Consider the following 12739-nt stretch of genomic DNA (forward strand, 5'->3'; position numbering starts at 1 on the left):
TAGCTGGATTCACTCTGATCGGGCCCCTGGGGGTGAAATGTGAGATCGGATCTCGCTTCCTGCTTTGGCACAAACAGATTTACCGGCTCGGAGAGATAACGGCACGGAAGAGACAAACCAGATGGGAGACGGACTCTGAGAGACTGACATACCTGGAAAAACAGAATCAGTATTAAAAAATGGCTTCACAATGCAGGTTTAACTTTTTAAATCTCTGGGATGAGACGGACAGTGAGGTTAGGGAACGAGGAGGAGAGGGACGAAAAGGCTCGGTTAGTGAGCAGCAGGCCGTTTGTATGGGGATGTCAGACCGGCCGAATGGGCACGCTGTACCAGGTGAGTGTGACTTTGTGGATTGGGTTTCATTCTTTTTCATTTTTCCTCTATTATTCTGTTGTTTTCTGTTTCCTTGGAGAAAGCTTCATAAATGATTGTTTGTATTTTCCTCCATGGCAGAACTGAGAGAAAGAGGCAGTGTAGAAGTGTGGCAGTGGTTTAAGCAGTCCCTTGTGCTTCTGTGAAGTGTTTCCATGCTTGTTTTTTTTTTCTCCCTTTTCTCACCTCCTGTAGGGTGTGCAAACCTGAACAGTCTGGACTCTCTGAGTCCTCAGGAGAGGAAAAGACAGGGTTACATCCATGAGCTGATACTAACCGAGGAGAAATATGTGGAAGACTTGCAGATTGTGCTGGAGGTAATGCACACAAATACTGATGAATATGATTATGAGAGTAAGACGCATTACAGTCTGATCACATACTTGTGTACAGGACTGTCTCAGAAAATTAGAATATTGTGATAAAGTCCTTTATTTTCTGTAATGCAAAAATGTCATACATTCTGGATTCATTACAAATCAACTGAAATATTGCAAGGCTTTTATTATTTTAATATTGCTGATCATGGCTTACAGTTTAAGAATACTAAAATATCCTATCTCAAAAAATTTGAATATTCTGTGAATCTTAAACTGTAAGCCATAATCAGCAATATTAAAATAATAAAAGGCTTGCAATATTTCAGTTGATTTGTAATGAATCCAGAATGTTTGACATTTTTGTTTTTTTAATTGCATTACAGAAAATAAAGAACTTTATCACAATATTCTAATTTTCTGAGACAGTCCTGTAAGTCTAAATATCTTATTTTGTTCCCAACTAACCATTTTCCTCCGTTCCGGTGTGTGCTTGCCTTTAGGTTTTCTACAAGCCCATGTCCGAGTCTGGAAGGCTGAATGATTCAGAGATGACGATGATCTTTGTCAACTGGAGAGAGCTTCTGGCCTGCAACACGAAATTTGTCAAGTAAATATCACATGGATCGATGGTGAAGATACAGAAGGAGCGGTGATGAAAGTTTTTTTATTTACACGTATATTGATATTTACAGGGCTCTCCGGGTTCGTAAGAAGACAAGCGGGGACAACATGCCGGTGCAGATGATTGGAGATATCCTGGCAGCCGAGCTGTCCCACATGCAGCCCTACATCCGCTTCTGCTCATGCCAGATCAACGGCGCGGCGCTGCTTCAGACTCGCACCGACAACGAGCCGGATTTCAAGGAATTCCTCAAGGTAGGAGGAAGAGTGAGGAAAGTGTTTGAATACATTAATTTAATTTGCACTGAAAGATGGATATTTTAAATCGATAATATCTAGGGCTGGGGATCGATTCAAATTCCGATTCGATTCTTAAGATTCAGAATCGATTATCAAGATTTGATTCAATCCGATTCGATTCCGATATTGATTTGGGTTAGTGTTATTAAAACTGTTTTTTGAGCTGTTGCATGAATTATATGACTGTAGTTATGCAAAATAGTAATACTAGTATTATATTGAGATTAAACAGCAAGTATTGGCAGCTAATGATGCTGTAAGGACCAATCAGCTCCCAGAATGCTGAAATAACTGCTTTCAGAAACATCATGTGGGTCAGAATTACCAAACAGATCCAGGGAGGAAACAGAGACGTATGAAATCTGTTTTATTTTTTTCCCACATTCCGTTTTTATTTGTTCCATTTTCGGTCTATTTTGGTTTTTAATTTTTGAGCATTTGGTTTTTAGCATTTTTTGCAAATGTAACCCAAAGACAGTATATAAAGTAATGAAATATAGACAATTTATGCAATTAAAACCTAACACTTTAATGTTTTCATACCTTTTAAACATATTTAAAGGCAAAAATGCCAGTTATTCTCGTGTCCAACAAAACATTCCTTTTTTGGGGATAAACAAAAAAATAACCAAAAGTTGTAATTTAATGATGAAAAAAAAACATAAATAAAGAAAAGAAAATACAAAAAAAATCTATCTTTAGACATATGAATCGATTTTTAGGAATTAATATGAGAATCGATTTAGAATTTGGGAAATCGATTTTTTCAACACAGGCCTAATAATATCAGGTATTTTGCAGCCTTTGTAATGGATTTAAACTGGCCTCTGAGACTTGATTCGTTATAAAATGAGTAAACACAGTGTTGTCTCTTATTTCCACCAGAAAATCGCCACAGACTACCGGTGCAAGGGCATGCCACTGTCCAGCTTCCTGCTGAAACCCATGCAGAGGATCACACGCTACCCACTGCACATCAGAAACGTACGGCACCTTGTCCGAGAATATTTCTTTGCTTGTTCAAATATACATGTTATGCCCTCATTTACAGATGTAATGAACTAGTTGGTGTGTTCTTGTGACTGTGTGTAGATCCTGGATTGCACTGCAGAGGGCCATGCTGACAGAGGCCCCCTGAAAGAGGCTCTGGAGAGGGCTGAGGAACTCTGTCAACAGGTTGGCTTTTCTTTACACATATATCATTCTCTTGTTTATCATCCATCTGTGTCAATCGATAAATGAGATCTTTTGATTTATCTGATATACAGTTTTCGGTGTTTTCCAGGTGAACGAGGGTGTGAGGGAGAAGGAGAATTCTGAAAGACTGGAGTGGATTCAGAATCACGTGCAGTGTGATGGCGCTGCAGAGGTATTGCATCCATCCTCAACCCATTCTTATTAATGGCTTCTATTAACAAGCTTTTTTACATTTTCTAATTCCAAAAAATAATTATAAATGGTCATACTTCTTGCAGTGTTTGGTTTTTAACTCTCTCACCAACTGTTTGGGCCCCAGAAAACTGCTGCACAGTGGCAAGGTGGGTAACGCCAGGACACGGTACGACTCTGGTGAGACCTCGTATTCTAAAAGTTAAATAGACAAAGCAGGAGAATGTGGCACAGAAGGAAGGGAAATTCTAAACGTGAACAGATTCACAATGTTATAACTACTTTACTACTTCGGAGTAGTGAGGCAAGTCTTAATATTTGCATCTTAAAGGTCTTTTGATGTTTGAAAATGGGCTTTACTTTCCCAGAGGACTTGTAAAAGTAAATCATTTAACTTTTCTTAGGCCTTCATAGTCATGACACTATTTTTCAATAAACTATTAATAATTTCTTGTTGAACAAAATGTGTGTGATAATAACACGCTCTCATCTCCAGATGCACAAAGTGAAGAGCAACAAGGAGCTTTGGGCTTTCCTCTTTAACGACTTCCTGCTTTTAACTCACGCGACAAAGCAGTTCACTTCATCTGGGCCTGATAAACTGTTCAGCAACAAGAACAATGTACAGCTAAAGATGTATAAACCGGTAAGAGACTCAACCAAGACGGCAGCTTTGTTATGATCTCTTTTTGTTTCTTCATGCGTGACGGTGTCTCATCCTTCGTTTTTTTCCCGCAGCCTGTTCTTCTAAACGAAGTCCTGGTGAAGCTTCCAGATCCCTCCAGCGACGAGCCCATCTTCCACATCTCGCACATCGACAGGGTGTACATCCTCCGGACCGACAACATTAACGAACGGTAGCTGCACACGCATGCATATGCAGGGAGAAACGGGGACACTGGGAAGCCGTTACCGACGCTGTGTGTTTGTGTTGGCAGGACAGCGTGGGTCCAGAAGATAAAGACGGCGTCTGAGGAGTTTATTGACACGGAAAAGAAAAAAAGGGAAAAAGCTTATCAGGGTTTGTCTCTTATGCTCTGACATCCATATTTAATTTTGCAATGAAGCGTGATTTTGATCGTTAACACAGTCTGTACATGGGTTTGCAGCCCGATCTGTGAAGGCCAGTGGAATCGGCAGACTTCTTGTCACCATCTTGGAAGCCATTGAACTCAAGGCAGCAAAACCCAACGGTGAGTATTAGTACATGTTACTGGATGTACTTGGAGCTTAGTGTATTAACATGTACAAACTCAAATCAGAAGAAAGTTTGGAGGATAAAATCGGACAAAAGAAAATCAGTGCAACAGTTTTCCTTCGTTCTCCTCCATTTTTCATCAAAATTCAGGTCAGGACTGCAAGCAGACCCATCTAGTACTCATACCCTCTTCTTTATCAGACATGCCTTTGTTATGTTTGCAGAATATGGTCTTTTTGAAAAATGCAGGCATCCCTGAAAAAACGGGTCCTCTGGGCATCATGAGCTTCCTTAATGAACTCAAATTCCTCTAGTTTTCTTGACTTCTTCATGGATTATTTTACACTGCAGGAGGAAAAATGAGCAAATCCACATCTTTTTTTTGAGGAACATAAATATTTCAAAAAGAAATTTCAATGCTTTTATTGACAAGTTGGACGTCCTTTGCCAAACGTTGCTCCTCAAAAACTCAACCTGCTGCTGTACTTGCACCAAATCATTTTTACTGTAACACATTGACATTAACTACCATCATTATTTCCTTCTTTCACCTCATTACTTGCTCTAAAATGCTGTGTGAACTTTTTGTGGAAACTTTTTCAAATAAAAATAGATTCACAAATAAAACAAGATCATGAGGAAAAATAAATATTGTTGAAATATTGTTATTGTTGAATGTTAATCACCATGTTTGTTTTTAAGCATTTTTCATTGTGTCGCAACTTTTCCTGGTTTGAGGTTGCATCGTGATCTTTACTTCCTGTTTTTAATCTTTGCTACGTGAACCTCTTCTTCTCAGAACATGCATGTTCATGTGCCTTGTTTTATTCTGGCTACCATTTTTAATAATCCTAATTGCTCTTTCCTGCACCTCTCTTCCTTTAGGTAAAAGTAATCCTTACTGCGAAGTGGCCATGGGAGCTCAGACATTCACATCCAGGACACTCAACGACACCGTGAATCCCAAGTGGAGCTTCACCTGTCAGTTTCACATCAAAGACCTGTACCAGGACGTCCTCTGCATCACCATCTTTGAAAGAGACCAGTTTTCACCTGACGGTCAGCAACAAGAAGTTATTTTCTCCTCTCTTCATATGCTTAAGCCTAAAAGGAAGAAGGGGGAAAAATGAAGTGGTTGAATTTTCACAGCTTATTTCATACTGCTCAGGAAAAATCTATGTATCTAATTCATGTATGCTTTGATTTAAAAAATAAAATAATAATAATTAACTCTTCAACACCTTCTAATCAATCAGACCCTCCATGGAATTCTTTTTTTGTTTGTTTTCTTTTTTCTTTTAAAAAAAAATCTTGCTTTGTTTTTGTTTTTTCTTTTTTGTCATTTTTATTTGTACTTTTTTTTTTCTATTTTTCTTTTGTTGCATTGGCTTGTATTTTTCTCGTCTATCTATCCATCCATCCACTCAGCCCGTTTATTCTCGTCTATTTCTTTACTCAGATTTTCTGGGCCGGACGGAGGTTCCCGTGGCAACCATAAAGAAGGAGCTGGAGAACAAAGGACCCGTGACTCGACGTCTTCTACTGCACGAGGTTCCAACGGGGGAAGTGTGGGTTCGCCTTGACCTGCAGCTGTACGGCAGCAAGTAACCATGCTGGAGGAGCTGAAGTCATGCGTTGTGTCCACTTCACAGGCACCAAAATATGAGCTGTTAACCAAATAAGACGGGCTGCTTTTTTCACATGTACAGACTTGCATGGTTTCTCTCACATGCATAATCTGGACTCCAAGGAGATGCCTCAAAAGAAAAATACTAGTAATTTCTGAACTGTTTCACAAATGATGCCTTAAAAGTAACAATAACCAGCACTAAAATTACCTCCTCTGTCATACAGACCCCCCTGCAGGCATTAGGGCTTGTTAGACATCAGACAACAGTCAAAGTCTTGTCTTTTTGCCATCTAGAAGACATCAGGCGGGAAGAGCAGCATGACCCGTTCAGCGGTTTGTATCTAAGCTATATTTACACTCTTGAGTGCTTAAGAGAGAGAACCTAGCCACACGACCACGACCCTCTTAAGCAACGGAGACACTGTTACAAAGCTGAATGTGGGTCAAATGGACAGTGGCCACTTGGAAGTAAATTATTTTCAAACTACAATAAAACCATGCCCGCTCCTCTGTAGTATTAATACCTTGCCAAGTCTTCTCAACCAAGGCCATCCAAGTAACGAGTGTTTTATCCTAATTATCAAGACATGTAAAAGTTGAGATTTTTTTAAATTTAAAATACATTTTTTCTTTCTTCCTTTTTGGCCTGAGGTGATGGTTACTGATGGCTTTTGAGAAGCTGCGCTGGCCTGATTTCTGAGCTGTCACTGATGATCATCACTGTCTGGCTCAGTGTCGTCCTCACAGAGAGACATTAAAGGTGTCCAGCAGAAGATGACAGATGATGGACAGCAACATGAAATGCATCAGACAACTTGAAGAGGAAGTTTTAGTTTGTAGCTCTGGTCTGGAGTCGGTTTACTACTGTACACAAAGATCTCAGGATGTGTTGTTCTGGGTCCAGTCTGCGTCACTGCAACAATACTTAACTTTCTTTTCTTATACGGTGTGCGTGTGTGAGGATTTTTGAAATGTAGACATAATGAAAGAGAAACATACTATCCTACATTTGATGCTGCAGCTTTTGAAGTTAGCTGCAACTCCTGGCTTCAATGCAAGTCATCTTTTAAAGTCTTTTCGGTTTTTAAGATCATCGGTTTCATTGGGATGACGTTGGGTGTAATAATGGTCGTCTAGTTTGCTTTTCAGTCAAAGCCAAGTGATTTTGAATGACAGGGTAATATGATTTAAAAAAAGGACGTCCGCAATATTAAAGAGCATTTTCTTAGATTGTGTTTTGCTTTTTACTCTTTAAACTACTGGACATATTTAAGTGTCTTTCTCTAGATTCTTCCTCATATACAGCAATACAGTTGATTTATGTTTCCTCAAAGTTTTTCTTTATAAATACATGGGATGAAAGATTTAAAGAATAAAAGTTTTTCTTTTGGGCGTAAATCGTACATTTGTGTTGTATTGGTTGAATTTTATTCTATTTTCAGCCTTGTTTTTACTCTGTTGTCCCGGGCTCGGTTTCTTTTTCAACTACCTTTCCTCTGGACAGAACCAGAATAGTGTTGTATTTATTTCTTAATTTATGCGTGTGACCATCCGAAAGCTTGGATCGCTTCTGCTGTGTCGTCTCGGATAATCAGTTGGGTCTCATTGGGGTTTTTCTTTCTTTTCTTTGTTTTTACACATGTGATGTCACTTAATAAAACGTGGACTTTACGGTTTTTGTTAATGTTTTGACTTCTTTTGGTAGAAGACTGGGTCAGCAGTCTTATTTTTGAGGCCACAAACTTTTCTTCTGTTCCTTTATCCACTTTGTCTTGCTCAATCAGTTTGTTTTTTTGAACTTGTAGAAACATATGCAACGCCTGGACGGCCTCTCTGGTCTGCCTGGTTGGGTCAAAATCTTTTAGTTTAACTTTTTAGTTCTCTTTTGCCTCTTTAATCTAAACTGTCGGTCTCTAACCTGCTGTTTGTACTTACTTTGACCTCTACATGACACCAGGGTTTTTGAAGCCAAAATAAAGACATTAAAATTTTATAAACTGTCAAATTATTGTCTGGTTGCAGAAAAGGGGATGTTTAATATGGCATGCAAGTACAGTGAATGTACCTGTTGTGACATGCTTTGCTCCTGTGTTTGTGCATAATTTCAACATCTTACCATGATGCAGTTATTAAAAAAAAAAAAAAAAAATACTCAACCTAATGAAACACATAACAAATATTTTAATATGTTTAATTTTGAGGCTTACATATAAGATTTCCCTGGTTTCTGTTGGTGTCCAGACTTCAGTCAGTGGAGCTCGGGGCGGGTTGTCATCGTACACCAAGAAACCTCATTAGTCGTCCTCCGAGGCCACAGAGCAACAGTCATTACATAACCACGCTGAGTGGATCTGCAACGAGCTGACACACAGCTGTGTCTTCTGAGTCGACTACATCAGCCCAACCCAAGCTTCTCAAGTGGTACTAATGCATTTTATGCAGTAGCAATGTGGAGATTAATTTTTACACTTGACTGAAAACAAATGTGTTACAGATGTAGCTGCCCCACTGGGGGCCATTTCTCTCGGTAGAGAAGAGGGAATTTGCATACATTTATAAGGCATCTTGGTAAAAGAAAACATTCTCATTGTACACTATTTCCTATTTTTGGTCTTACTTGATTATAATACTGCGTCAACTGTACAGAACCAAAAAGTTTGTTTACCCTTTGTTAGAAAGTGTCAACACATTTCAATTAAAGGTACGAATACCAACATTTTCCTAATGATTGTATGCCCTCAAAAACCAGTCAAGTTGAAGTATAAACGTATCTGTATGATCCTTTTGTCTTGATGGAGCAAAATGAGGATACAGAATATCAGAGTGAAGCTGAGTTTTTGGATATAAAATAGATACCCGAGTGCGGGAATGGATGCTGCCCGACGGCATCATGTGGATGGATGCTCTATGCGCTGTATTTGTTAGTTTGTTTACTTAATTGACTCCTCAAAAGCAGACAAGTTGAACAGCCTCAAGAAAATATCCAATTTGTTCATATTCTGTTCTATTCCAGTGGAAAATGTCAAGTTATATCATTACTTTTGTCTGATAACTTCAATGACTCACTGCAGATCGCGGGTTTGGCTTTTGAAACTGCGAGGAAATATTGCATGATTAAATTATACACTGAAATGGAGCCAAAATGTGTGTGAAACGAGGTTGTCACAATCATGCACTTAAAATGCTGAAAATGCTTTTCCTTTCTCTCGACCTTTGAACTTGTGGAGTTGGAGCTGTTGGTGAGATATGGGGGACATCACATCCTGCTATTTTTGGAGTTTATCCGTAACAGATTCCTCTCAAGTGTGTTCAGACACGCGACCATTTATTCTTTAAACCAAACTGGAAAAAACACACCAGATTATTTTAAACTATTCAACCTATAGCTGGCAAATAAGGAAATCAGCCACGCTCTAATTTAACCCATTAACCCATAAGCTACTAAAGTCCTTTTACCTTGATAAGGAAACAAAAAAAGGCCACGATATATGAACTAAATACAACCTTTTGCCAAAATTCATTTCAGAATAAAATCACCTCAACACTTCTGTGAAACATGTAAAGATGAGTTTATTTATCAAGCAAAGTAATCTATTAAAATATTTGACCTTTTTTATCCAGAAATACTTTATCATTATTATGCAATTTACCCTTACGACACCGTCTTATAAACCCCAACAGCGTACCACTTTATAAAGTCCATGATTCGTTATTGTATTTCCTCTTAAATCATCAGCTTTAAAGGTTGTAATGTTGGTCTTTACCCTTGTCCACCCAAGAGTTTATTTTCTAAAGGTGTCATGACATGTGGACACCGAGGTGAAGAGGTAAAATATTCCTTTTCTCTCCAAGACCATCCAACAGGATGAATAAACTACAATTAGCGGAGAGGCAGATGAGCAGGTAGAGTGAGCTTTTACATGAAGTAAAGTATGAAAGGAGTGTGCAGTTTTAAGACAGCAGGAAAAACAAGTAGCATTGGGAAATGAACACATATGAAGGCTCACTAAAAGAAAGTATGGAGAGAAAGAGAGATGTGCATAGAGGATGAGTCTGAGAGGCCCCCAGTTCCACTTGACTCAGTCATGGGAATGATTTGATTATCACCACATGAGCAGCTGTCTTATATAACGCACACACATTTGTTTGTTCCACTGCCCTCATGGGGACACTTACTACCATAATGTTGTCTAAAGCTCTTCACCCCTAACCCTTCACCACAACAACAGAAGTCGTACCCTAACACCACCTAACACCTTTCACCCTGAAAGAGCCGTCTGGACCAGATAAGAGTCCCCTTGGGGTTGGTGTGTTAGCAGTTTAAAGTCCATACAGAGATATGAAGACAAAGCAAAAAAAACATACAGAAAGATAACAAGAAAATGATGAGGCTTGTGTTCTGGCCAAATGACCTCACTGGGCAAAAATGCCCCACGGCAACAGAAAACAAGACAATAAGAGAGGAAATCCACGTCAAAGGAATCAAGAAGACAAAATCTATACGGACATTGTTTGCAGGTATTATCATGAACCAGAAAAGACTACTGAAAGAGTCAAATTTCTGTTATTGTACAGCCAAATATAGTCCTCAAAAATACAGTCTGTTTCAGAAAGGTTTGCTAGAAAAAATGGTGCACAACTCTTTTATGAAGCTATTCAGCTTTTTGTAAAAGTTAAGATATACTGTAGATTTGTGGTCCAATTTTGGAGAAGTGCGCTCTTAAAAGGAAGCGCCACACAAGACTGAAAAAGTCGGGTTTAAAACACATGAAGGGGGAAAGCCTTGTGCATTAGTAACTCTCTATTTTTTACGTAATAGATATTAGTTACTTTCCATTCATAATGAAGTTTGTATTTTTGGTAATGAACTGAGAGGAGTCCATCCACCCTGACCTGAAGCCTCACCTCATGAATTATGGAGTAAAAGTGCCAGAAGCCCAAAGACTGCTGCTGTGCAGACCCCGTGTTCCCACACTAAGGCTGACCTGTCCTCTTCTGAGTTTGTTGTTTCAGAAATAACTGACAACTATTTCTCCCAGGACATGCTGTGCAGAGTAAAGATGGTTAATATTTCACCAGCCTGAGCAGGACAAGTAGAAGCCAGATACAAAGTGATGCCTGATACGAGTGCTCTACATGTAGAACATTTAGTCATGTTTTTTTCATTTTGTCAGTATTAATGATGCTGATGACCAATAACAGCGACTCTATTTTATAACCGTCTCAGACATATTGGAGCAGCCTAGATCTATAGGATTGCTTCTTGTTAACATATGTGTTTGACCTGACTTGGCCAATAAACCTGATTCTGATTCTGATATTACTTTATTGACACTGTGGCTGCAATCGAACATGGTGGAGGCTTGAGTAGTGTCAGTTTCTTTTGTTGTGTGCAAACCTGCTCAGACCAGGTGTAACTGTAATGATGTCTCTCTTATTGTACAGTCTATTGATGGAGAGTAACCAAAGGGTGTTAAGACGTCAGAGAGAGAAAAACAACAATAAAGCTAAAAAAAAATTAAAAATCTTTTGAAAACTATAAATAATTCCTGACATATAACATCAATATGCAATAAAGAAACATGCTCAGTGACTTGTATAAAACCCCAAATGGGACAAACATTCTACACGCTGTGGCATCAAAATTGGAAGACTAACATGTAGCTGTCTTCTTTCATCTGCTGTATTTTGGCGGGTTTTTAATTTTAAAACTTTTTCAAATCCGAACTATTTCCGAACCATCAGCCGGTTCTTCATCGCCACAAACCTTTTTACCACTTTGCTCTTATCAATGGTGATGTCCCTCTCAGACATGGACGTACTGTAAACACAAGTTGCAACATTTTGAAATCTTTTTTTTCTTAAAGGAGCATGAGGCAGGAATAAGAAATGAGACTCATTAGCGCCACGACGACCATCGGGGTTACTGCAGCCAACAGCGAAGCCGGCATAGGAGCGCGCACGGACTCCTTACTTCTTTGCGGCTAACGCTACTTAGCACGTTAGGCCACTCCGACTCCTTGGTAATCTCATGTGATTTTCAAACCAAGCTCTAAATATGACTTACAATGTTATCTTACCTGGTCAGTAGGAAATGAGCCATGTCAGCAACTGTTTTCAGTCCCAATTCAAGTTGAAGCTGCCTCCAGGACTCAAACGTGTATCCAATGTTTACTCGTGTGCCTGCCCGTTTTTGCTCGTAATTTCTTTTTGACTCGCGACTTGTCTCTGATAAAGGCTTCGTTTTCTTCTTGGTAGCACTTTTTAGTGGGCTTTGAGTGGCGCTGGGTCGTTTGCCGGCTGTGGAAGAATCCATGTCTACCCAAACAGAAGTTTGGATCCACCGCGCTCGTCTTCTTCCTGTATCCAAGCCGAGCGCCGTCGAGAACGCTCATGCAGCGCCATTTGACGTCACATCCTCAGGACAGTGCGGGAAATTCCCAGAATTGCAGCACATTTTGCAGCACACAGCCTGTTCAAGGCAACGGAGAGATACACTAGAGGGCTCATTCTTTTTGGTTTGGAACGCTTCATCTGACATTATTACTAGAAAACTTAAAACGTATACTCATTTTTTTCATAAATCCTGCCTCATGCTCCTTTAAACAAAGTTCAGATTTTTCTCACCAAGAAGAAAGAATATGATGTGCTAGATGTCCTCCACTGCTGCCCTTCCTGAGTTCTTTGTTGTTTTTTTTATGTTTGTTTGGGCTGGGGTTTTTTTTACTTTGTTGTCCCATCAAAATGATGTTGCGTTGCTATGTAGCAGAGGTAACTACGGCCATCATGCCCACACACCTGACAGCGCAAACACAAGCCAGCTCAGGGCTCACATGTGGCAAAATGTACCTAATGTGGCTTTACAGCTGTAATTGTTGTAAAAAGTGTCTCTACAAAGACTTTCAG

The 12739-nt window shown here is 39.4% G+C and overlaps 1 protein-coding gene across 1 annotated transcript in view; it reads left to right on the forward strand.

The window, feature by feature from the left end:
- Positions 1-7809, forward strand: part of itsn2b (intersectin 2b) — a 40335-nt gene extending 32526 nt beyond the window's left edge. The window contains exons 28-40 of the mRNA XM_061745344.1: positions 571-692; positions 1196-1302; positions 1388-1571; positions 2502-2600; positions 2709-2792; positions 2902-2985; positions 3092-3154; positions 3502-3651; positions 3744-3862; positions 3944-4026; positions 4115-4198; positions 5089-5262; positions 5663-7809. Of these exons, the coding sequence (XP_061601328.1) occupies positions 571-692; positions 1196-1302; positions 1388-1571; positions 2502-2600; positions 2709-2792; positions 2902-2985; positions 3092-3154; positions 3502-3651; positions 3744-3862; positions 3944-4026; positions 4115-4198; positions 5089-5262; positions 5663-5811 (1502 nt within the window). The 3' untranslated portion in view covers positions 5812-7809. The remainder of the gene's footprint in view (positions 1-570; positions 693-1195; positions 1303-1387; positions 1572-2501; positions 2601-2708; positions 2793-2901; positions 2986-3091; positions 3155-3501; positions 3652-3743; positions 3863-3943; positions 4027-4114; positions 4199-5088; positions 5263-5662) is intronic.
- Positions 7810-12739: the final 4930 nt, after the last annotated feature.

The sequence above is a fragment of the Cololabis saira genome, chromosome 2 (assembly GCF_033807715.1).
Source record: "Cololabis saira isolate AMF1-May2022 chromosome 2, fColSai1.1, whole genome shotgun sequence".
Taxonomy (NCBI): Eukaryota; Metazoa; Chordata; class Actinopteri; order Beloniformes; family Belonidae; genus Cololabis; species Cololabis saira.